General features: G+C 33.0%; 1 protein-coding gene across 1 annotated transcript; it reads left to right on the forward strand.

Annotated features, from left to right (window-relative positions):
• Positions 1-112: 112 nt before the first annotated feature.
• Positions 113-20,921, forward strand: LOC308640402 (WASH complex subunit 4-like; the record flags this gene model as incomplete). Its single annotated transcript, XM_081312328.1, has 18 exons — positions 113-116; positions 2,405-2,544; positions 6,035-6,088; positions 6,185-6,250; positions 7,007-7,052; positions 7,684-7,751; positions 10,715-10,797; positions 12,500-12,542; positions 12,998-13,101; positions 13,786-13,906; positions 15,278-15,401; positions 15,501-15,620; positions 16,493-16,587; positions 17,837-18,005; positions 18,262-18,416; positions 19,551-19,625; positions 19,872-19,976; positions 20,883-20,921. The coding sequence occupies 18 exons, from the start codon at positions 113-115 to the stop codon at positions 20,919-20,921; spliced, it is 1,611 nt and encodes a 536-aa protein (XP_081168454.1).
• Positions 20,922-26,525: the final 5,604 nt, after the last annotated feature.

A 26,525-nucleotide genomic window follows, 5' to 3' on the forward strand; every position in this document is an offset into this window, starting at 1 on the left:
TCTGGGTTCAATCTCCAGTACCAAACAACCAAAAATAGAAGGAGATCTTGCTGTCTGATTTTATAAAGAGAAACTTAACATCTATGAATTTAAGATTATTCATTTCTCAAAGATGGGTAAACTACATCCAGCATTGTTTGAATTTTTTTACAAAACATTCTTTAAGATATTAACGCTTATGCAACATAAAAGTAATCTTGGAGCTATTGACAAAAATCTTGAATCATTTTTTGTTGCAGATCTTTGGTGCTTATTGTGAGAAGCGGGTTGTCATGTATGGTGTTTTGTAGGCAAAGGTTTCCTATGTTAGTATCTTCAAAACAATAATGAGGCTGGGGGTTGTGGCTCAGCAGTAGAGCACTGGCCTAGCACATGTAAGGCCCTGGGTTGGATCCTCAGCACCACATAAAAATAAAGATATTGTCCAATTAAAACTAAAAAATAAATAAATGGGATGGGGTTGTGGCTCAGTGATAGAGTGCTCGCCTGGCACACGTGAAGTACTGGGTTTAATCCTCAGCACCACATAAAAATAAAATAAAGGATATTAAAAAATAATGAATGAAGATATGTTATTTGGTTTTGAAATGATTCCAACTTGAAGTAGAATAATCTGATTCATTCAACAGACATTTTCTACACTCCAGTTGCTGTTAAGGGTACAAAGATAAGGCAAGGAAGGGTAACTATTGGAAAAGATGACTGTTATACAGGTGTTTAGAATTCTGAATAATCATGTGATTCTTATGTCAAGTCATGTACTTTAACTTTTACTAATTTTTCAACTGTTCATTATTGGCAAGGAACCTCAATGTTATTAGGGTTTTCTGTTCCCTTCTACCTTGTGAATTCTCAAACTAAGGGAGCAATTTATTGGTGTGTTTTTCTAGTATTGTCTTTGAGAATTCATTTGCTGGTCAAATGTAGCTTGATCCTTTCCCATGTAACAGAATAGAATGTCAATTTGGGGTCCTGAACACTTACGTAGTTTTTATGTTAGCTGTAGGAAAGAGAAGACTGGTTTTTATTGATTTTTGGACTATGAATTATATCTAGACTAAATGTTTTCCAAAACTACCTAGATTAATGCTGTAATGAGATAGAAACTTTATTGAGCTAAATTGGTTCTTCTGATTCAGATCATGAGTTGCAAACACTAAGGAAAAATAGGAAGGTAGATCTTTAATACAGCATGAGTCAGAATATACTTTATCTTAGAGTTGCTTCAGATTGCTAAGTTAAAAGTTTAAAAAAAAAATTTTAGTTGTAGGTGAACATAATACCTTTATTTTATTTATTTATTTTTATGTAGTACTGAGGATCAAACTCAGTGCCTCACATATGCTAAGTAAGCACTGTACCACTGAGCTACAACCCCAGCCCCATATTGCTAATTTGAAAAGAAAAATTTTCTTTTTTTAGAAGACAAAGATTGAATAGTTATACACATCAATAAAAGAAACTTGAATTTGCTGCCTTTGTGAATAAATAATTCTTATGTATAGGATGAAGTAATTACTTTCATTAATTTTGATGATCTGGCATTTTTAAAATATGGTTTATTCCAGTGACTTTAAGCTTAAAGTCATGAATTGTGTTAATTCTGTAAATAGCAGCACAGTATTTTGTTCTGACTTTACTTTTCCAACTTGTTTTTATAGTTAAATAATTTAACAAATTATAAAACATGGTAAAGTTTTAGGCATTATGAGAAAAATATTCTTAAATTATCATCTAAAAATGTTGCTTCTTTAACAATACAGATTTTTTTTGGGGGGGGCACTGGGGATTGAATCCAGGGGTGCTTAACCCTTGAGCCACATACTCAGTCCTTTCTATGTTTTATTTTGAAACCAAGGTCTTGCTAAGTTGTTGAGATTGGCTTTGAACTTATGATCCTTCTGCCTCAGCCTCCTGAGTTGCTGGATTTGCAGGTGTGCTGTGCCCGGCTTAAGTTACAAGCGCAGCCAGCAGCTTGTTTATTTTTGTAGTGCTGGGGATTGAGCCCAGGTCCTTGCACATTCTAGGCAAGCCCTAGAGCCATATCCCCAGCTCAATGTAGATTTTTGCACCTGCTTCAGGCCAGGTTGTGAATGTTTATATTTTTCAGTAGAGTTGTTTCTCACTAAAACATAGAATCAAGACATTGAGTTGTCAGAGGCATTATTCAGATTGGTTAGAAGTCCTGGGTAAATGGGTCACTGCTTTTAAAATTGTTTTATGCATTTGGAAAAAGTTGAAGGCTGAATTACTGTTTAACTTTGGAACTTTATTTTCAAGAAGTCCAGACATTCCAAAGTAATAATTAACAATGCTTTGCTGTGATTTCTGAGGTTATTTGAAGTATGTGTTCTGTAATTCATTACTTGTGGCTCTAACATACTGTTTTAAAATTTAAATTTAGAAATTCATGCTGAAGTCCAACTTAAGAATTATGGAAAATTTCTGGAGGAATATACATCTCAATTGAGAAGAATCGAGGATGTGCTGGATGATTCAATTGGAGATGTTTGGGATTTCAATCTTGATCCTATAGCGTTAAAGGTATGGTTTGGTTTGATTATTTTACTTATGTATATATTTTCAGGACCTAGAATATATTAAACTTCAATTTTAAAGTAGAAAATATATTTTATTTTCAATCTTTAAGAGTAAAAAGAAATTACAGAAAATTGTTAACTTTCTTTTCTCTAAGCTAGGTAGATGTTTTTAAAATTTGTTTTTTGAAAGAATGATTCTTGAAGATGTTAGTGTCAGAGTGGTACAAGCTCCAGCTTTTTGACTTGGTCATTGTTTTTCATCACTAAAAAAATAATAAGAGTGCTGGATAGACTATTTAAGCTTGGCTTGTTTGTTCTTATGGAGGTTATTTTCATACACTGAAAAGTACTGATTTTTAAGGATACTGTTCAGTGAATTTTGCCAACATGTATGCCCATAACTTGTATCCCAATCAAGATATAAGAATATTTTCATCATTTTCAAAAAGTTTCTTTGTGTTATATTGGAGATATTGAAGTGGGAGTGATTGTTTAATGTGTTACTCTTACTCTGTTACATTTTGAGATTACTCTCTTGTTCTGTCTTTGAAACTGGTCTATTTCCACTTAAATAATAATTAATATTTGTTGAGCATTTATATACTGTGTCTGTCCTAAGTCACACATTGCCTTTTTGTTAATGACAGCTTTCTTGAGATGTAATTTGCATATCATAAAATTAACCCCCTTAAATTGTACAATTCAGTGATCTTTTTTTTATGTTTATTTACAGAATTGTGCAGCCATCACCACTGTCAGTTTTAGAACATTTTTATCACCCCTAAAATCTTGCACCTTTTAGTCACCCCTGCTTCCATATTGTGCTACACCAATATCCACTGACTCTAGGCTACCACCAATCAGTTTACTTTATCTCTCTATGGATTTGTCCCTTTTGAACATTTCATAATTGGAGACATACAATATGTAGCCCTTTGTGTCCAACTTCTTTTACTTACCGTAATGTTTTTAAGGCTCATCCATATAAGGCTCATGAGCATGTCTTACTTTCTTTTTATTGCTGAATAATATTCCTTTGTATGAAATGCAAATACAGTGTATTTATGCATTCATCAATTGCTAAATAGTTGGGGTTTTCCTTTTTGGAATAGAGTTGTGCTCACAGTTGCCGCTGTGAGCATTCGTGTACAAGTTTTTTGTAGACATGTTTTCATATCTCTTGAAGTGTAAGCCTCAGTGGAATTGCTGTGTCATATGCTGTTTAATTTTCTAAGGATCTGTAAGACTTTTTCCCAATGTGGCCACACCATTTTACATTCCTACCATCAATGTATGAGGGTTCCAGTTTCTCTCCATATCATTGTCAACACTTGATATTATGTTCTTTTTTTTTTTTTTCTTAAAGAGAGAGTGAGAGAGGAGGGAGGGAGGGAGGGAGAGAGAGAGAGAGAGAGAGAGAGAGAGAGAGAGAGAGAATTTTTAATATTTATTTTTTTTAGTTCTCAGCGGACACAACATCTTTGTATGTGGTGCTGAGGATCGAACCCGGGCCGCACACATGCCAGGTGAGCGCGCTACCGCTTGAGCCACATCCCCAGCCCCTGATATTATGTTCTTAAAAAAATTATTATAGCCATATTAGTGGGTATGAAATTATATCTTATTGTGGTTTTGATTTGAATTTCATATGGCTATTTCTCCTATGGCTAATGATGTTGAGCATCTTTTCCTGTGCTCTTGGCCATTTATACAAATGGAGAAATTCTCTTTAGAGAAATGTTTGTGCAGATCCTCTGCTCTTCCTTTTTTTTGTCAGGGGTGGGAGGAGGTGGCAGGGTCTTCCATTGTTGCCCATGCTGGCCTCAAACTCTTGGGCTCAGGGGATTCTCCTATCTCTGCCTCCCATCCAAGTAGCTGGGACTTCAGGTGCTCGCCTCTGTACCTGGCCCTAGCCCATTTTAAAATTGGACTTTTTATTCTTGTGTTGTAAGAGAGGTATTGACTTTTAAAATCCCACAACAATGCTGTATCATCTCTGTTTGCAAATGAAAAATAAAGGAATGGAAAAGTTAAGCAACACACTCAAAAAGTGAATTTAAGTGACAAATCAATAAAAGGCAGTTTAGTTCCAGAGCACATTCCTTATCTGCTACTCTAAATTGCCTTACTAATGCTTTATGTATTTGTAAAATGAAATTACGCTAAACTTTTCTGTCTTGCTGACTGGATAAGCATAGTTTTCCTTTAAAAAATCTTTAAGCTAAATTTGTTGCTGTCTGTTTTTTTTTGTTTGTTTGACACATCTATCAGAATCATTGTATATAAATTATAGGAATTTCACTAGGAAATTGCCATTGTCAACCTATATTATCTCTGAAGGTAATGAGTTTCTATATTTTTTTCAGTAAAACTTCTTGTTTTTTAAAGACTTATTCTTGAGCTTTAAGAGCCTCATAGTTGTGATCATAAACATTGGTGTTTCTCTCAACTCTCAGATTTTATAAAAGGGTGAAATAATCTCTTAGCTTTTATGTTCCCCCACAGAAGCATTCTAATCTCTTAAATTTTATCATTATACAAAACCTTCCTGCTCCCTGTTGCTTTCTTTGGAATCTTCTTAATTCCATTATTGGGCAATTGTTTCATGTTTCTAACTCCACAAGAGTAGTAGTACTTTCGGGGAATCACAAAATCAGGCAAAATCTCTGAAAACAAATTCCAACATAATAATAAGGTTATTTACCTACATAAATATTTAATTGTTATTATTATTACCAAAAGAAAGATCTGAAACTTAAAAGTCATCACTTGTAGATGATGATTATAGGAAGGCTTTGTGAAAGAGGTAGATTGTGAGCTGGTCTTAGAAGATAAGTGAACCCAAGACTGCATTTTTAAGTGATTTGGGGTCTTTGATTTATACAAGAAAAGATGATATTTTCTCTTTTCTTCTTTGTTCTGTTCTTTATGATAACTTACTTCTCCCTTTTAGGTATCATATTAACATCTTACTAAATTGTAAATTGTTTTTTCCCCTCTTTGGTACTGGAGATTGAACACAGGCCCTCACACATGCTAGGCAAGTGCTCTACCACTAAGCTACATCTCAGACCATATTTTACTGAATGTATGCCTGCATAATGAGTTCCAAAATGATAGTTGTCCTTTCCCATGTTCATAATTAATAGAATTTATTGATTAGTATTATCTCATTACTTAGCATTTTATTGCACTGCATTTATAATCAACCACCTTATGTCCCAGAGCACAACTACAGTCTTTCAGCATAGTGGTGTTATGTTGGGTCATTTCTTCTTGAGCTTGTTTATTTTTCCTTCTTGAGCTTATTATTTTTTTTTACTTCCTCTGTTGAGATTGTTTTGAACAAACAAGTTGGTTGGGTTTTAGTGCTGAGTACAGGGTCTAACACAAGTTTAAACAGAGTATAGATAGTCTCAATTCATGTATTTAAAATTTCAGTGATTTTTTTTTTCCAGATTAAAAAGAAATGTTCTTTTTCTTTGTTTCTATAGCTTTTGCCTTATGAACAGTCTTCCCTTTTGGAACTCATAAAGACTGAAAACAAGGTACAAAGTCCTAAACCTAAAAATGTATTTTAAAAAAATGCTTTTGTTATTTTTTAAAATTTACTTTTTCTATTTTCTTTTCTCTCATGAAACTAGGTTTTAAACAAAGTCATCACTGTTTATGCTGCACTTTGTTGTGAAATCAAGAAATTAAAATATGAGGTAATTATTTTTATATCTAAAACTTTAAAACCAGGTCATTTAGAGCAAAAAAGTGCTTGTATATGTGTGGTGTTCTATGAATATTGAATATTAAATGAATTATTTGAAATAACAGTAATAATACTAATAGTAAGATACTAATAGTTATAACACCATTGCGTACTTCTTGTGTGCCAAACACCATGCTAATATGGTTAGTCCTCCCTAACTCAGGGAGGTAGGTGAGGAATAGAAGAAACTGAGGCTTAAAGAGGGTGTCACTTGTCTAATGTCTTGCATCTTAACAGTTTGAATCCAGGTCTGGATACCTCCCAAGTTGGTGTTACCTGCCATATGTAGTGGCTAGCTAGATATAACTGATTTCTTTAAAAAAAACCTTTGAATCCTTAGTATCTATTTGGTTTTGTGTTTTCTTACCCAAGAGCCATTTACACTCTGATAAAAGTTGGTTTAAGTGTCATCTTTTTTTTCCCTCTCACTCTTTGATACTGTGGTTACTATCTATTAACTAGTGGAACAGTGTGGAACAATGAGGGTGGTCAGATGAGTCAAGGCTAAAGAAATCAGGATAGAGCTTTGAGTATCAGTAACATATTTGTTAATCTTAAGAAAAATTGAATTTACTTGTAAGTAGCTTTTGAAATTAAAAAAAGTTGCAAATGATGTTGTAGTCCTCTGTTGTTAAGTATAAATAAGAGAGCCTAGAAATTTGAAAACAAAACAGTGTTTAAAATTATTTTATTATTTTTTAAACAGGCTGAAACTAAGTTTTACAATGGGCTCTTGTTTTATGGAGAAGGAGGTATGTTTTAAAGTTTCAAAATGGTATTGTGGTAATGAGATTGAAATGAACAGAAAGTTGACAGAACATGATTATGTCATGTATTAGTGTGAGAAAAAAAAATTCCAGGTTTTTGTTGGTTTATTTGGTTGGTTAAACAAGAGAATTCTCTAAAACTTATTTGTGGTATTTCTGTAAGTTACAAAGCATGGTAATGCATGCCTGTTACACCACCAGAGGCTGAGACAGGAGGATCACAAGTTTGGGGCCAGCCTCAGCCACTTAGCAAGACCCTGCCTCAAAACTGAAAAGGCAATGGGGATGTAGCTTGTGGTGTAGCACCCTTTGGTTTAATCCCAGATACCAAACCAAACTAACCCCCAAAAGTACCATAATTAGATGAGGATTTTTCTTGAATTCATTTAATAGTGAAGCAGATGGTTACTTTTAATTGTATGACTAATGTCGAATTTTTCTCTTCAGTAAAAATTCTTTAATGTTATGCAGATTAAAATAATGAAGAAAAAGACAAGAAAAAATATAATAAATACTATGTGGATTAGAAGATGTCCTAATTAAAAAAATAAGTGTGTTTTGGTGTTGAATTCAGACGAAAAAATTGAAATGTAATTATTCATGTTGTCCTTTAAAGCTACAGATTCCAGCATGGTGGAAGGTGATTGCCAAATTCAAATGGGGAGATTTATTTCATTCTTACAGGTAAGTGATTTTTGCTTTTTAATGAGCTTTTTCTTTTAAAAGTTTGAATAAATCCCAATTTAGAAAGTTCTGAAAACTTTACATGCTAAGGATATGTGTGCTCTGTGAGACACTTAATAAGCATTGGATTGTAGTTTAAGAGATAGACTTCTGAAAAATTTCCAAGCACTCTTAGAGGAATAAGGTATCAAAATCAGTTTCTTTGCATAATTTTTTAAAGGATGATTTATCATGCTTTTTATAGTCACTTCAACTTTGTACCTTGTGGAAGAAGATAAATTACATGTGGGAAAGTTGTAAATGGTGAAGCTTAAGCTGTTGAATGAGCATTGATGAGATTGTTAAAAGCAGCGGTGCTTGATGCTTCTAATAGAATATTTCAATTTAGATATGCTTTGTATCTCTGAAGAGTTTTAGTGATTCCATATCTTTTGGCTTGATTTAATCAAAAGCATGAAATAATCTCTATTCCCTTGCTGCCCCAGCGGGAGAGCATACAATAATGCACAAAGTGACAAAAACAAAAATCAGGACTAAAGAAAAAATATCCATAGTTCCACCTCCCTTCTGATTGTTGGATATAAGACTTGATATGTTTTATCAAATTGTGCATGCAAATATATGGTTCGAATCCTTATAATTTCTTTCTGGGGTGTCTACTTGACCTAATTGAGAGCACTTTGTTGATGATGGTATGTGTTATTCAAGGTCTTATCTAGAAAACAAATCACAGAAGGTCCTTCAAAAGATCTAGATCAGAGGTTACAAAATGGCAAATAGTGTAGCAAGAAGTCTAGAAATCTTAATTTACCACATGGGGGCAATAAGCAATAAAATTTTATATGGAATTGTTTTAAATGAGTAGATTTTAGCTGCATTTGACAAAAAACTAATTATGTTGCATACCTTAGATATACACAATAATATTTTTAAAAGAGGGTATTTAATATAAAGAATTGGTTACACAGGAATTAGAGGACTGAAAGAACAAAATAGGTAATCCAAAGGAAGTAGATATGACCTCAACATCAAGGGAACAGAAGGAAAAAGTTGGGTTTTCCAGAATCTAGGAGCTTGAAATAACCATGTGGAATTGGTGTTCATATCCCTGAGGATTTGGCCCTGCCTGTGATGGTACCTTGAGAGGGTGGTTTGAGGTTATATTTGAAGTGCTGAAAGAAACTGGATACTGGTGCAAGCTTCCATTGTTGGGGTGAGGTGCTCTTACATAGGTATCTTGATAAAAATAGCAAAAAATTGAAAGCATGTCCTCTTCCTGCCTCCTAATCTCTTATTGGCAGAATCTAACAGGAGGTCTTCTGGATAGGAAAGTGTCTAAAAAATATAGTTTATAGGGTTTCAGTAAATGTGTCAGTTTCTCCCCTTAGTTTTATCAAATTTGCATTTCTTAATTTGCAGATATTTTATCCTGTGTATACAAATTTAGAATTTTTAATGATTCCTGATAAATTTAATCTTTTATTGCTATGAGGTGACTCTTAAGCTATGATAATAATTATATAATATATAATTGTGGGGGCTGGGGTTGTGGCTCAGTGGTAGAGCGCTTACCTAGCATGTGGGAGGCACTGGGTTCAATTCTCAGCACCACATATGAATAAATAAAATAAAGATCCATTGACAACTAAAAAACATTATATACATATTTGTGTAAATATATGTTACATATACAGGTTGAGAATCTCCTATCCCAAAATACTAAAACATTCAGCTCCAAAATCTGAAACCATTTGAGCACTGATGTGACAATCACAAGTAGAAAATATCATAACCCAGATTAATAAAAATACTGTATCCAGTTGCCTGCAGGCTATGTGTATAAGGGGTATATGAAACAAATGAATTTCATATTTAGACTTGGTTCCCATCCCCTGGATATCTCATTATGTATATGCAAATATTCTCAGGTATTCCAGCCAAAGCACAAATCTGGTTCCAAGCATTTCAGATAAAGGATGTTCAACCTGTGTAGTGATTAGCTATAGTAATACTCATAAAATCTGTTTTGTTTGATAGTAATATGGCTGCCTCAACTCTGTTCTAGTTGGCATTTTCTTGATTTATCATTTTATAATTCTTTAAAATATTTTGTGTCATCATGCATTTTTTAAGGAAAAAATGCATTTTAATATAATTGCACATACAGTCATGTGCCATGTAACTGTTTCGGTCAACAGAGGACTGAATTTACAACAGTATTCCCATAAGATTATATTGCTTAGTGGTGTTATAGCTGTATTGATTTGTGTAAATACACTTTGTGATGTCTATACACCTACTCTTAGTGCTGAGGATACAACAGTACATAAAACCAACAAAAATTGCTGCCCTCATAGAGCTTAAAATTTAAAATAGTTTTAAATTTAATCAGATTTTAAATATTTTAGATACACACTTTCTATGGGTTTAAAAGTCGAGGTCTGAGATACAACAGATGTGAATTTATTGTTTAATGACAAGCACAACCCTGGAGTAATTGATACTTCACTTATTGTGTGCCAAGCCCACTTATAGATTATAAAGGTACTTAATATTTGAAGTGATTTCTAGACCCCTTCTCTCATCTTCCTATTTTCCAAAACTGGCAGCCTTTGAGCTCCTTCATTCATGCTGAGCAATAATTCAGTGTTAGCTACCATGCTACGCAATAGATATTCAAAGACGGAGTGAATCCCACTTCGATGTTATATGAATAGCTAGAACAATTAGACTTAAAATAGAAGTATGAATGAAGTGCAGTGGGAACAGAACTAGGAATGGCCTGGGATGCAGGAAGTGAGTTAATTGATTGCTTGAGGAATGCTGAAGTTATTTGACTTGTGGGTAATTGGATATTTTACTAGAAAGTGATTATTTTTCAAAGATTCTTTACCATAAAAATTAGTTTAAAAAGATGACATTTAAAGGCAATTTTGTAAAACATACTCAACTTATCATTTCAGGAACTGTCTTGTTTTGTTACGAGATGCTATGAAGTGGTGATGAATGTAGTCCATCAGTTGGCCGCCCTCTATATCAGTAACAAGTAATGGATTTTACATATGTTTTTGCTTTTATATTAGAGATACAGGAAATGTCTTTTAAAAAACTAAACATCTGAAATAGTTTTTTATTCACTTATTTATTCAGCATTCTTTGAATGCTTACGATGTTTTAAGTGCTACTTATGGGTACATTACATAAGTTAATAAGCACAATCTCTACCATAGTGCATGACCCCATTATTTGTCTGAATGAGAATGTCAACCAGAAAAAAAAAAAAACTTAGAAGAAATTTGACCATATAGAAAAAAACTAATGTGGAATTTATTCTTGCACTATATTCTCTCTTCACTCCTTTCTTATCTACATTAGTAGTTTCCTGATTCATGAGACTTTTTTTCTTAAAATCAGGGGTCCTGAGGAGTGGAGTTAAGGAATCTATACTGAAAAAATTTTGTAGTCCTATAATCTTACAAATTTAGGGACCACTATCCTAAATTGAGAAACGTGATCAAGTTTTCCTAGAGCGTTTGCTATTCTTACTACCACACAATAATATCTACCATTTGATTAATTCTTTATACTTAAACATTTTCTCACATTTACTATTTAATTATATCCCTACAGTAATTTTGTTTAGATGTTTGACTAGGGCTCTTTTTAATTTTTTTAATTTTTAGTTGTAGATGGACATAATACTTTTATTTATCTATTTTTATATGGTGCTGAGGATCAAACCTAGTGCCTCACATGTGCTAGACAAGCGTTCTACCACTGAGCCACAACCCCAGCCCCTTGACTAGCACTCTTAATGATAAGAAGAGATATATGAGGCCCATAGAAGTTATTTATTAAGATTCCATGGCAACTTTGGCACTGTTACTTTGGTCATCAGTTGATTCATTGTTCTAAATGTGTTCTAAGTATACCTTAACTCTAATTCATTAATTCATTGTTCTAAATGTACCTTAACTCTTCATAAATGGGTAGAATGTTTTTACTCTCATTCTCAAGCATTTCTTATCAGGTACTTTTTTGTTCTGGCTTATCAGTGAAGTTATCCCTGTGTCAGGGGAGAGTGAGAGTATAGCTCCCCGTCTCTCCCAGCCCCACCTCGACCCTGAAGGATGAAATTGATTTGAATTTTCTCTTTATTTTAAAAAATGTGTTCTTTGAAATATCTATATGTATTTTAACATATAAATACTATCATAAATTATTTATTGTTGAGTAAATTGGATGTTTAGGAAGGAAGTGAAATGAATTTTCTGTGGCTTTTGACTTTAGTATAATCTTAGAAGTATGTTTTTCAGTAGGAATAAGAACAAGAAATCAATCTGACCAAAGAGAGGCCTAGTTCCAAAATACCACTTCGGTTAGGATACAAAGAGCCTAGCTGATAATTGAAGAATTCTAATAGTTTTAGTTTTGTTATTTCTGTCATTATCCAGGATATATCTTTTAGGTTTAAATCGCTAGGATTATTCATGGGCCACGTGTTGTCATGTCCCTTCCTGTGAGTACACAGGGATAGCAGTCTGAATGCATACGTCAGTTCCCTTCTTAGGAGAGAGGAACATGGTAGTAATTTCTTAGATCTCTTAAATTTTAATGACTGAAGCCTTAAGATGAGTGCATATTAAAATTCTAAGAGCTTCTGCTAATGTGTATATTCTTTAAAATAAGAATGAACTGTTTCTTTAAAAAAAGCAATTTTTTTTAACTTGGGTGTTATTTTATTATAGGATTGCCCCCCAAATTATAGAGACAACTGGAGTTCATTTTCAGGTAATTTAACTTGACCAGTAAAGCTCATTTTTACTGTGTTTTACTTTGGAGTATGTGTGATTAGGAAGTGTAACAATCATACCAAGATTCTTATAGGATTTTTTTTTCATATTCTCTTTTCACTTGTGTAGTTGATGAGGCATTACTTACTATCACTGTTATTTTTAGTTTTCCTGGTTGTGGCCCAGTACACATTCTTCATAGTCTCTTTGATCAGTGAAATAAATCAATAAATCTGCAAAATGTCATAATTAAGGAAGAAATATTGGGCAAAGGGTTCTCTATTTAAGACTGATAGTCTCATTTGAGGATCAAACCTGTAGTTTAATAAACTGATGTTACCCCCCTGCTTAAACTAATTCAGTAATTAGCCCAAATATTTTACTTTAAAAATCTATATAAGGCTTAATTTCTAACTAGTGACTAAATGATAATCATTAAAGGTTTTTTGACAGACTATGTATGAGCACTTGGGAGAACTGCTGACAGTTTTAATCACTCTGGATGAAATTATTGATAATCATATCACACTGAAAGACCACTGGACTATGTACAAAAGGTACATCAATTAAAATAACTTTATTCTCTTACATTTATGAAGATAGTACTGTTGCTTAATTTCAGATGGATTTGTCTGAGGGCATGATAAACCTATATAAAGCATATTCATTCATTTTGTTTTTGTATCAGGGATTGAATCCAGGGGCACTTAGCACTGAGTCACATCCCCAGCCCTTTTAAAATTTTTTTTTTTTTATTTTGAGGCAGGGTCTTCTCAGTTGCTCAAGTCCTCACTAAGTTGCTGAGGCTGGCTTCGAACTTGCAATTCTCCTGCTTTAGCCTCCTGAGCCAGTGGGATTTAAGGTGTACCTGGCAAGCATCCTCATTCTTAAGAAGAGTCAAATGTTACTTTACCTGCCTTAGGACTCTGATTTATTTTTTTCTTTGGACTCTATTCAAGTGATGTTTTTTTCCTCTGAATTGGCTTCATTTTATTACATGCTCTAAAACTTTATTTTATGTTTTATTCAATGTATAAATATTCACTAAATATCTGGTATATACAGAGCTCCAGGCATCTGAATTTAAGATGATATAAAGAAGCAAAAGAAAATTTCATGTATGAGGATTATTCTGCTCAAATTTTCAAATGTATAGCGCCAAATAAGAATGAGGAAAAAGTTTTGAGTTTTTAATAATTCATTTAAGTAGATTTAAGATCTTTTTCCTGCTTTTCTACAAGGTTACTGAAGTCTGTACATCACAACCCTTCCAAATTTGGAATTCAGGAAGAAAAACTAAAGCCATTTGAAAAGTTCTTGTTAAAACTAGAAGGGCAGTTACTTGATGGCCTGATATTTCAGGTGAGTAGAGCTGTATCAGGCTATAACCAATGAGCTTGTATTAGTTAACTCAGCTAAGAATTTTTTGAATACTGTTGAGTTTGTTTTTCTTTAAAAAGTGCTTTGACTTAAAATCATTGTTAGTGTATTAATTGATAACTATTTTGGTATCTAGTAGTAAACAAAAAAGTGTATTGATTGTACTAGGGGTGAGGGTTTTCTTTTAAAGTATGTAAAAGGAGAAAATTAAGGACTAAGATTTAAGTGTTTGTGTTAAATATTTTTTATTGTTAAATACATATTGTTTGTTGTTAAATACCTCTAGATTTAGGTTTGTAAAACTACCTTAAAAAAGTCTGATGAGGGCTTGGGGTTGTGGCTCAGTGGTAGAGTGTTCGCCTCACACATGAGAGACCCTGGGTTCGATCCTCAGCACCACATAAAAATAAATAAACAAAATAAAGATATTGTGTCCATGTATAACTAAAAAACCATTAAAAAAAAGTCTGATGAATTCATCCTAGGCTCAAGGAATATAATGTTGAGTCTGCACAGTTCATTTAGTACCTTCTACAGATGTTTAAATTCTGCATACATTAATTACTTCCTATTTTTTTTCTGGTGCTGGGGATCAAACCAAGGCCTAGTATGAGCTATCTCATTAGCCCTAAAAATCACTTTCTTAGTCATAATAGCTACATTTAGGTATTACCATTACCTAATAGTCACATGTAATTCTTGGCAAACTGTTAATCAGATAGCACATAATCAGAATGTTTCCATCATCACAGGAAGTTCTATTGGAGAGGTCTGACTTAGGTAGTGTCCCCAAGAGATTGGATTATATTCTGTTTTACATGTGCTTCGGGGTAACTTTTAATTTATATTGCTCATGATCACAATTTAAATAGAGTAATCCCAGCTTTTGTTTTTATAATTTAACTGTTCATTAGATTCAGAAGGTAACTATTTTTGATATTTATTCTTTTGCCAGGGGATATTTCCACACATACTATAATAAAGTGCTAGGAAAGCAAATGTAAACAGAAAAAAATACAGGTTCTACCCTTGAGAGTGCAAAGTAAAATAAAAACATGCTTCCCAGTGTGTCATCAGAAATATCTTCTGTACACCTCTTAAGCATCATTTTGGATATCTGTTTATCCAGAATTAGATATTTGGGGTTTAGTTTTATTACTTTCACATAATTGTAGTCAGATGTATAAGTATATACACATTTTTCAGTCAAGAGGACTTAGGTACTAAAGTAAGAATCTGTGTTTCAGTTTTAATAATATTAAAATGATAACTATAGGTGTTTATCATATATTTTAAATGTTTGATTCTTTATGATTAAGAGCCTCAATTTCTCTTTAAATATCTCCTGTATAGGCCTGTATAGAACAACAGTTTGATTCTCTCAACGGTGGAGTATCTGTGTCAAAGAATAGCACTTTTGCTGAAGAATTTGCACATAGTATTCGCTCAATTTTTGCAAATGTAGAAGCCAAACTTGGTAATATAGATCACATTTTGGGGTTTTTGTTTGCAAAGTTTGCATTGCCTTATAAACATAATTTAAGTGTATTTTTCTCTTGTGTTATTATTTTATAAGGAGAACCTTCTGAAATTGACCAGAGAGACAAGTATGTTGGAATTTGTGGACTCTTTGTACTGCACTTTCGAATTTTTCGAACTGTTGATAAAAAGTTTTATAAGTCTTTGTTGGATATTTGTAAGAAGGTATGAATTTGGAACTTATTTTTTGAGTAGATTGAAAAGATTTTGGATATAACTAGATATTTAAAATACATTTTATTCTTATTTACAAAAATAATTCCATAGTATTCAGAGTTTTTTTTCTTCCACATTTTCTTATTGGTGCATTATAGATGTATGTAATTATGGGATATGTTGTTTCATATTTGTACATGCACACAGCGTAACAAAATTTGGCCAGTATCTTGATAGTATTCAGTTTTAAAATCCAAGCGTTCCAGAAATAAGTAACATAGTAAATGAAAATATTCTGTAATTCCACTTCATAAGACTATATATAGACAGGTGGATGTTTAGATTTTTTTTCCTTATATATTTTACTGCTAATACTGCATTTTTCTTCTGTTTTTTCCTCTTCTTTTTGTCACTCAGTATTACTGTTAATGTAGAAAAAATTTAAAGTATTCTTTCTGCTAATGTATAAAAAAATAATTTTTTTCTGCTTCTTTGATATTTCCCTGGGATTTCTGAATTGAAAATTTAGTTTGTAATGTCATCAAATTATACAGGACCACATGAGAACCAGACATCAGTTTTTTTTCCCCCCTCTCATTTGAAAAAAAATTTCTTTTCACTAATAATAGAGTGAAAGTAAGGACATGAGAATTCAAGTTTTTATTTGTACTTTCATTGTAAAATCTGTAAAAGAGCAGGGAATTGGGTGTGTGTATGTGCCTGTGTATGTGTTAATATTTAGGAAGAATAAAATTGACGTGTTCAGCACCAGAAATAGAAATGCTTTCACTTTATGCCATAGTAAAATATTTGTTTTATAATATATTAATGAGATTTTTTGGTTCTGTTAGTACATGTTCAGTGCTTTATGAGACTGTGTGCCGGCTATGATGCATGCAAGGCATTTAGAGTCCTATGAGATTCTCCTGGATTGCTATGACAAGGAAATTATGGAAATTTTAAATGAGGTAAGACCATATTTGAGATTGAAAAGGATTAAATAATGTTTTGGAATGCAGTGTTTGAAAAAAAATTTTGAATTGAAACAGACTTCCATTGAGTCAAAAATTACTCTTTATAAATCATTGTATAGAGCAAAGGAACTATTTTTAGTTATAATATCACTATTATGCTAAATAGTCTGTAATTCATAATCATTTTAGAAATCAGACTAGGAATTTGGAAATTTTTAATTTAGCAAACAGTGTGTTCGAATTTAAATTTGTATTAATTAGAAGAATGTATACATAAAATGTGTTTGAATGTTGAATGCTGCTGATAGTACAGTTAAGGCAATTTTACTATTAATATTTTATTGAATTTCATATGAAGAGTATCTTAGAGGAGAGAATTATTTAAAAGATTTGCATAACAATTTGACTGCAATATATCGTGTTTCCTGTTTTAGTGTTTATAATAAACACTGATACCTTTAAAATCAAATTTCCATCTAGTGATGTTTTATTTGGAGGGAAGAACTAAAAATGAGTCAACTTTACAGTGTAAACCTATGTGGGTTTGATGAAATTAGGAAAATTTTATGTAATTTTTTGAATTAAAAATATTCTCTCTTTTTCCCTCCCTCCCTTTTTTCCTTCCTTCCTCTCCATGTCTTCCTTCCTCATCTTTTTCTCCCTCCCTCCTTTCCTACTTTCCTTTCTTTTTTTCTTCCTTCAAACCCAGGGCCTTGCATATACTAGGCAGGCAGGTGTCTCCTACTGATCTATATCCCCAACCCATAAATATTTTTATTTAGAAAATGAAATACATGTCCAGTATTTAGAACTCTGTGGTAGATCAGAAAGATTTCTTTTCTTTTCTCACTTGCATATTTGTGGGGTTTTTCCTCCTTTGTTGCTGTTCCCATAAATTTTATGCTTATATTACATATTCATGTTCCTTATTGTGAAGCTATTGCTTTTTTAGTTTTCTTGTTAGCTAAATTTAAAATATTAATGAAAATAAAGGTTTGACAATTAGATAATTTCTCCCTGGCCCTCTCCCTCTAAAATTATTGGTATAAAATGAGCAAAATAATTTTCCATTTTCCAATTAAAAAAAATTATCATGATGTATTTAGAATCCTAAACAAAACTATTTTGATAATTTTTTTCTTCAATGCACTGATTATAAACTCTCAAAACATAGTCATATAGAGAAACAATACAATTGGGATATCATTTTGAAAAATTAAACTATCAATTCATCTCTGAACAGCATTTGTTGGACAAGTTGTGCAAAGAAATAGAGAAGGATCTGAGACTTTCTGTGCATACTCATTTAAAGCTGGATGACCGAAACCCTTTCAAAGTTGGCATGAAAGACCTGGCTCTTTTTTTCTCGCTAAATCCAATTAGGTTTTTCAATCGATTCATTGACATTCGAGGTGAGTTTTTTTCCTTCTTAATTCATATCCTATATCTCTTTAATAAACTATGAAAGAAGAAATAACACCTTGAGGGAATTATTTTTGGTATGTGCTAATTTATTCTGTAACTCCTTTGTGGTTATTTCCTAGTACCTTATCTTAAAGGAAGAAATATAATATTCAAAGACAAGTATTGTTTTTTTTTTTCCTTTCTAGTTCCTTTTCTGCTGTTTTTATGATTCAAAAATTGTTTGGAATTTGTTTTTTCTGGTAGCTTATGTAACTCACTACCTAGACAAGACTTTCTACAATCTCACAACAGTAGCCCTTCATGATTGGGCCACGTACAGTGAAATGAGAAATTTAGCTACTCAACGTTATGGATTGGTTATGACAGAGGCACATCTTCCTAGTCAGACTTTGGAACAGGTGTGTATAATGTACTCCTAACATAATCTGACTGTAATATAACAATATTTCTTTAGGAAGTCTTTTCTTCTTACTTTTTACTACGTGTGTGTGTTTTTTTTCAAAGAAAATATTTTCTGTATAAAACCTCATACGTGAGAAGAGTGAGAAATTAGATGCCACTATTTGACTTTATGAAAGAATTTACTAGCGGCTTCCTGGGTGCACCCAGATTTGTTGAGTGTTGGTGATGTATATAAATTTCACAAACATACTAGGTGTCTTCAGAATTGCAAATAGTTTACTCAGGGTCATATTTAAGGATTTTAAACTTAGGCATTAGTGTCTTAGGAAAGTGGTTAATTTTATAGAATTACGAATGTATTTGCTCTTAAAATGAGTGCAAAGCAGCATTTGGTGTAGAGTAAAAAGGTGTGAACAAATTTTTAGATTAGAACACAATAAAAAACTATAACTGAAACTAGAGGTATTGTAATGCTACTTTAAGCCATAATTAGAAAAGCAGAGAAAAATGTAGATGGTATACCATTGGGTGTATAGAGTAATACTGTGTCTGAAGAATGAAGGAATCTCAGTAGAGAACTTGTGCATTAAAAGGTGTCTAATTTGGAGTTAGGCTTTCTTAAATCCCAGGGTTCTGGCTCTTCGTGACTTGTGACCCTAAAGAACTTCCTTAGCTTCATTTTCTTCACCTGTGGAATTTAGAATAATCCTTTGTAAAAGAACTTTGCATAGTAGCTGAAACATAGTATGCATTTTACAAACATAGTATATCCTGTGAATACCATTTAGAATCTGTTCATTAGTTTATATAAAAAAATGTGAGTAATATCCTTGGAAAGACAAATAGGTATTTTCAAGGATGGTGGGGAAATGATGGTGGGTCATCATCTTTGATTATTTGAACTTCTGTTCACCTAGAAGAGGTAAAATCATAATCAACAAGGCTTTCTCAAAGAGGTAGTTCTGATTATATATGTCAGAAGGCTCTTATACCTTTGGTCATACTTTTTATGTAGTTTCTTAAAATAGTTTCAAAATATTGGGAAGCTTAATATAATCAGTGTCACTGTATTGATATAATTTTGATTATTTAAATTTATAATTATAGAACTTATGTGGATTATGTTGTAGGGCCTTGATGTTTTGGAAATCATGAGAAACATTCATATATTTGTGTCTCGATACCTCTATAATCTCAACAATCAGGTAAGTAGGTTTAAGAATTTTTTTTTAAATGTGAGTGGTTATTTAAGTGGAAGACAAGGCACAAGGAATTGATTCTCAAGGCCAAAAATTAGTAAAATATTCAAAACAAAATGAATGTTTAGAGATCTTGTTTATTGCTTTGATGCGACTTGGTTGTACTATCTTCTTGAATGGCTTCCCAGTTAAATTAATGAAACCAATTCTAAAATTTTCTTTGGATAACTGATTAAATTTGTTTCATTGTAGATTTTTATTGAACGAACAAGCAATAACAAACATTTGAATACTATTAATATTTGGCATATTGCTAATTCAATTCGTACACATGGCACAGGAATCATGAATACCACAGTAAGTGCACTTTTAGTGGGGGACTGGGGTGGGTTGGTAGGTACTTAGACCCCTGCTTAATTTAATAGGTTGGAAGATAATTTTCTTATAGAATATTCTGGCAAATACGCATTACTACTTGTTGATATTATAGCTGAATTTCCATTTTTTTTCTGGTAGTATAATTAAAAATATTTGGCACTAAATTGTATTCGATGTGATGGGAGTTTTGCTTATAAAAGGCTCCTTAACAGACATCACAGCATCATCATTATAAATAGCACTGTAGTTTTGAGGACGTCCATATGTATGTTGATTCTGATATTCTCTGGAAGTTAATTAAAAAGTTAATCACTGATAGTAGTTTAAGGTCATTTATATCCTTTACGTGGAGGGGCTACTAATTATTTAATATCCATATAATTATGAATTTACTAAAAATATTTTACTCTTAGAAATGGACATTCATTCACTTGAGGAAATCTTTTAAATGTGCGTGCTGTTTTTCCCTTTCTGAAGAAAGAGATCTTTGAATTTACCTCACTTTTAGCATAATTTCTCCTGAAGAGGAAAAAATTGTGAATGCTTAAGTAGTAAAATATTAAATATCTTTGGAGTGAGGGAATAGGAAGAAGATTGGAAAGTTAAGTTGGGATCATTTTAGTATATAGTAGGGAATGCTTTGAAGTTTTAGAGCCGATGAGTGTGATTGAGGCTCTATTTTAATGGTTACCAGTATAGAAATGAGATCTGTGTAGTCAGAGTTTTAAATTTAAAATAAGGAATCATCCATGTAGAAATCATGTCTGAAACCTTTCATGATAAATGAACTTTTGAGGATAAACTCTTCCTTACCTTCTATCATCTACCACAGACTCATTCATGTAACAAGTATTACCAGTGTATTTTATGTGCCTCTGGCACTAGGGTGAGAAAAACAGACATTTCCTAGTAGAGGAATATTGAAAATCAGTTAATCTTACTAATGAATGTAGGTTACTGATGTGTGATGATAAAGTGAGCAGAGGAAAGTGAGAATCAGAGTGGCAGAGTTACTATGAAGAGTAGAAGGACAAAGAAAAGACCACAAAGGAGATAAAAAGCAAAGAAACAGACACAGAGCAGGGAGAGTACAAAGTTTAAGCCACAATGTAAGTTTAGAGGAAGGACCCATTTCTATAACTGGGTAAATGAAGATTCAGTAAAAAGGGCTTAAATTTGTCCAAACCATTTGTTGTATCTGAGAGTCATGGGAATGGAAATGAGTATGGGGCTTCCATTTTGTAGGTTAGAATTAATGTTATATTATTTTAGTTCAATCCCAGCTCAACTTTCACTTTGTCAGAAGATTCTGAATCTACTTCAGGCCTTTTGTTATTCATTCTCAAAGCACTCATACTTCTCATTTTTAGAAATTATTGCAGTTGAAATATAACAACTTATTAAACAGAACTTGTTTAAAACATCTGTCACTCCTGCTAGAATATAACCTCATGAGGACAAGGACTGCATCTAGCATGAGAATAGCATATTGCTTTGTGTATAAAAGGCATTAAAAATGCTTACAGATAATTAAATGTTTAATATCGTCCTTGAGGAATCTTCAAGGAGCATCATGTTTCTCACTTCAGTTTCATTCTAGCTGTGCATATTAGTAATAAGTAATCTTAATGATGGATCAACATAGGAACTTCTTACTGGTGTATGACCTAAAAGCTAGGGGCTTCTGTCTGGTTTTGTGTTTCCCATTACTGCTTTTAATCCTGTCATGAGAATATTGTACACTTTTTTCTCCTTTTTTTAGTAAAAATATGAGAAGCCTGTAGAAAGTTCTATAAACTTAGGCAATAAAAAGCTTCATTATTTAAATATTTCAGGTCCAAAATAAGTTGAATTTTAAAATAGTACTTTTTAGATCATTGTTATTTGGTAATATTGACCTAAAATTAATTTTTTAATTTAACTTTTTTTTAATTTTAATTTTATAGGTTAATTTCACTTACCAATTTTTGAAAAAGAAGTTCTATATATTTAGTCAGTTTATGTATGATGAACATATCAAGTCCAGATTGATTAAAGATATTCGGTTTTTCAGGGAAATCAAGGACCAAAATGACCATAAGGTACGCTACATATTTGCTGTTAGGTACTTTGATTCAGCTGTGTGCCGTACATGGCTAATGTTTATGCTACAATACATTATTTAGATCTCTGTGGGGTTTTTCTTTCTTTATTAATTTTTCACATGTTATCTACATCTGACCTCCAAGTTCCTTTGTCTTTTCCCTTATAATTTCCTAATCTTTGCATTCTCTGTGTGCTTAAGCATAAGGAAAAATAAAATAATCAATGTAGCCAGGTTTACTTTTATAAAATTTTAAAATAATATAAAAACATAATTTTGAAACATTTAAGCCATGTAAAGTATATATACTATCCTCCCTCATTTTCTTCCTCTCAATTCCATTTTCTGGAGACAGTGGCTGTTAGCAGTGCTGTGTTATACCCTTCACAATATCTTCACAGTAGACACATATAATTACACACATTTATACATCTTTCTTTTTTTTTAGAGAGAGAGAGAGAGAGAGAGAGAGAGAGAGAGAGAGAGAGAATTTTTTTAATATTTATTTTTTAGTTCTCGGCGGACACAACATCTTTGTTTGTATGTGGTGCTGAGGATCGAACTCAGGCCTCACGCATGCCAGGCGAGTGCGCTACCGCTTGAGCCACATCCCCAGCCCCACATCTTTCTTTTTTATAGCAAAAATGGAGTGATGTTATACACATTCTTCTGCAGTATACTCATAAAATATCAGTACCTATAGATCTAATTATTTTTAATAGTTGGTAGTATAGAGATAATAACTTACTTAATTTTATATTGATGAATCTTTTCCCCCTCATTTTTCATTTTTATAAATGGTGCTAAGGGTAGCATCCTAACACATATGTCTCTAACTTTAAAAAGTTGTTTGATTATTGATGGCACCTAGGAATTTTAAGCCACCTGATGTGTTTTCATTGGAAAAGAATGTTCATAAATATCAGATACCTATTTAGCCCACAGAAACTTGACACATCTAGAAACAAATGTTTCTAGGATGAATAAGGTTCTTTTTCAATCTGATAAGAGTTTTGAGGTGTCAGGACACTAGTAATTTGTGATGTAAAATTTATTTAGTGGCATACCTTTAATACCAAAAAGAAAAAAAAAAAAACAAAACTGAATGTTAGTAGTTTTTTTTTTTTTTACACAACTTTTATGTCATTAGACTTGACTGGTATATTTTTGAAGGCATGATGAGATACAAAATTAGACAGGAAAGTTTTTGCCGTGATTGATTTAGTAGGCATTTTCTGGTTTAGGGGTCTAAAGGTAGTCTTAAAATTATCTCTCTAGTATCCTTTTGATAGAGCAGAAAAATTCAATCGAGGCATCAGAAAACTTGGAATAACACCAGAGGGACAGAGCTATCTTGATCAGTTCAGGCAACTCATCAGCCAAATTGGTACTGGCTTCCATGTTGAGATTTACTTGCAAAAATGCAAAAAGATACTGAAATTTTATATTGTTACAAACAGAATTGTGCAGAAATATGCTCCTCGTTATTGCTAATGTAAATTCTGTGAAAATTTCATGATAATTCATAATTAGTTTAAGTGCATGTTCTTTCATCCTTTGTTTACTGTATATTACTAATTAGGCCAAACATAAATCCAGATTATATCTTAAAGTGTTTTATTTAGTTTAGTTTAGTTTATTTACTTTGTGGTACTGGGGATTGAACTGAGGGGCATTCCACCACTGATCTATGTCTCCAGCCCTTTTTAATGTTTTAAATTTTGAGACAGGACTAGCTAAGTTGCCTACGCTGGCCTTGAACTTGTGTTCCTTCCTGCCATGGCCTCTAGAGTAGCTGGGATGACAGGTATGCACTATTGTGCCCAGCTACGTCTAAAAAAATTTAAAGTGAACTAAATGCTATTAAAAATTTTTGGCATAAATTACAGACTCTCCAGAGTAATTAAAGCCTAATAGCATATTTTCAGAATAGCTTACCAGAGGAGATACTATCACCCAACAAATTTCCAAATGTCTGATATCCACATAGTTAAAGGATAAAAACACTAATCTTTTGTTATCTAGAACTTTTTTCTTTTAGAGTTTCTTATCTCAGATAGTCAATCATTATATAAAAATGCAGTCTGACCACTAAGTCACACCATTTAAACTACAAAAGGTTTTACCTTTACTCTCACTTTTATCCCACAGACGACAAGAGCAATATTTATTGGATTTCTTCAAATTTGTCATCTGAAGTGTAGAATTTGTGATTCCAAATAAAATGTAGGATTATAACCCTAAATCAAGCTTACATAAGGTATGTTGACCTTCTATTTCTCATCTAACATCACTTATAGAACTCTTAGATGGTTTTCAGGTTATACCAATGCAAATTCTTTCAGGAACCCTCTGAAATCCCTTCCCCAAGTCATGACAGCTATACTACCTTTACTAGAAAACCAGCACTGCTCTATTTTCTACTAAGAATAATTTTCTATTTATCTTGTCTTAATCTTAATGTATAACAAGTCCTAGAAAAAGAAAAAAAGAGAGAGAAATATATAAATAATAAAATCTTGAGGGGAAAGAAAAATATACAAAGTAATACAGGGATCCTTGCTGATACATTTGATAATAGAGAACCAAACTTACTGTTCAATATGTATTTAATTTTCATCAGAAAATGTATGTTGGAATAAGAAAACATTCAATCAGTGACCATAGTGACAAGCTCCTCTCCAAATCAGATCAGATAAGCTGCTAAACTTAATTAGAAAAAAAAATAAAGAAAGAATAGGCAGATGGTAATGAAATAAGGGCGAGGGATTGTTCTTAGGCACATTTGGTATTTGGGATTCAGCACAGAGAGGACTCTAGACCACAGCATCTCTAAGGGATGCCATGGAAGGTGTCAATGTCCTCAGATAACCATCTTGCTTGATTAAAGGTATCTCTCTCACTGGAGCTCTATGCAAAGGTTAGGGACCTCCTTCTTTCTAGGCCCAAAGGCTTCTCTCCTGAGTTCTTATCTACCCTGATTTTCCTGCAGCCCCACATTGCTGACCTCTACTTCCTTGCTCAGTCTCTGGCCTTGGCTTTCAGAACATAGCACTCTTCTGAGTGGCCTCATGCCCTTCCATCCTTCAGTCCTTCCTGGGCTGTTGGCTGCTGCTTTTTTTTTTAATTCTTGCACTGGCAGGGAGGGTCTCCTTGGAATCTCGGGACTTTTTTCCCTCTTTATCTACTCATTTCTAATACTACAGTAATGACCCCCAATCTACACTCTAAGCCTCAACCTTTTACTCATGCTGGAGTCCAGTATTTTCAACTGTCAATAAATATCATAACTTGGACATTCCATGGTCACAGGAAACTGTACTAATCCCTAAAGGAGCTCATCTTGCCCAACTTCTGTCTTTAACCAGTGGGCCTCTTTCACTGCCATTTCTACAGGTCTTAATGCCTTCACTTTTTTTTTTTTTTTTGATCCAAAGCACTGGAATCATCTTTGACTGTACTCTTCCATCTCCAGCCTGAGTGCTCATGCTTAGACGGAAGCTTTCCCCTCCATCCTCACAACCAACAGCCATGACCACACTCCATACCTATGCTACAGTCACTTGGCCTTGATTATGTATATATAATAATATAATAATATATAAATCAATTTGTGATTCCAAACAAAATGTAGGATTATAACCTAAATCAAGCTTACATGAGATATGTTGACCTTTGATTTGATATAAATCAAATTGATTATATATATATATATATATATATATATATCCCTTAAATTCACGCTTAGGGCTAATCTCATAATAAGAAAAAAATAATCATAAAATACTACTTTGATCATCTTTTCTCCCGTCTCAAGAACCAACAATAGCCCCCTATTAGAAATCTCATCAAGTCCTGAGTTCTTGCCTCTGTTATCTGACTCCACTCTCCACATTCAATTTACTTCCCATCACTCTCTAAATTCTTTCCCTCCTTCAGTAAGCTATTTCTCACCTTCTGCTTGTTCTCCCTTCCAACCTCAAATGCCACCAATGGTTTTGTTCCCATCACATTTTTGCTATCAACAGAAATAGGGCTTTGGGGGACTCCAGGCTATAGATTCTGTTACAGTATCTGACAATTTGTAAAAAGGAGAAGCGGCAGCTACAACCAGACAGGCAGGTAGATCAGGGCTGAGTAATGAGGGTCCCAGGGCAAGTATGTCTCAGCCTTTTCTCCAAGCTGCTTAGCTCTCAGGTAAAAACACTGAAACAATCATGAAATTACAAAAATGCACAAATAAGTAAAGCAAGATATTAAGGCCTCCCTTGTGACCGCTATGTATAAGATTTGTAAGAACAAACACTTCCTGCCATGGGAACGTTGCCACTGTGTGCCACAGATGAAAGCAGTTCCTCTGCTTTCATAAATTATCCAAGAAGTTCAAAGGCAAGACGACAGACGACAGGAAAGAGCTCAGCTAAATAAGTTTTCTGTCAAGTCAG

The sequence above is a fragment of the Spermophilus citellus genome (genome assembly GCF_964194105.1).
Source record: "Spermophilus citellus genome assembly, contig: SCAFFOLD_161, whole genome shotgun sequence".
Lineage (NCBI taxonomy): Eukaryota > Metazoa > Chordata > Mammalia > Rodentia > Sciuridae > Spermophilus > Spermophilus citellus.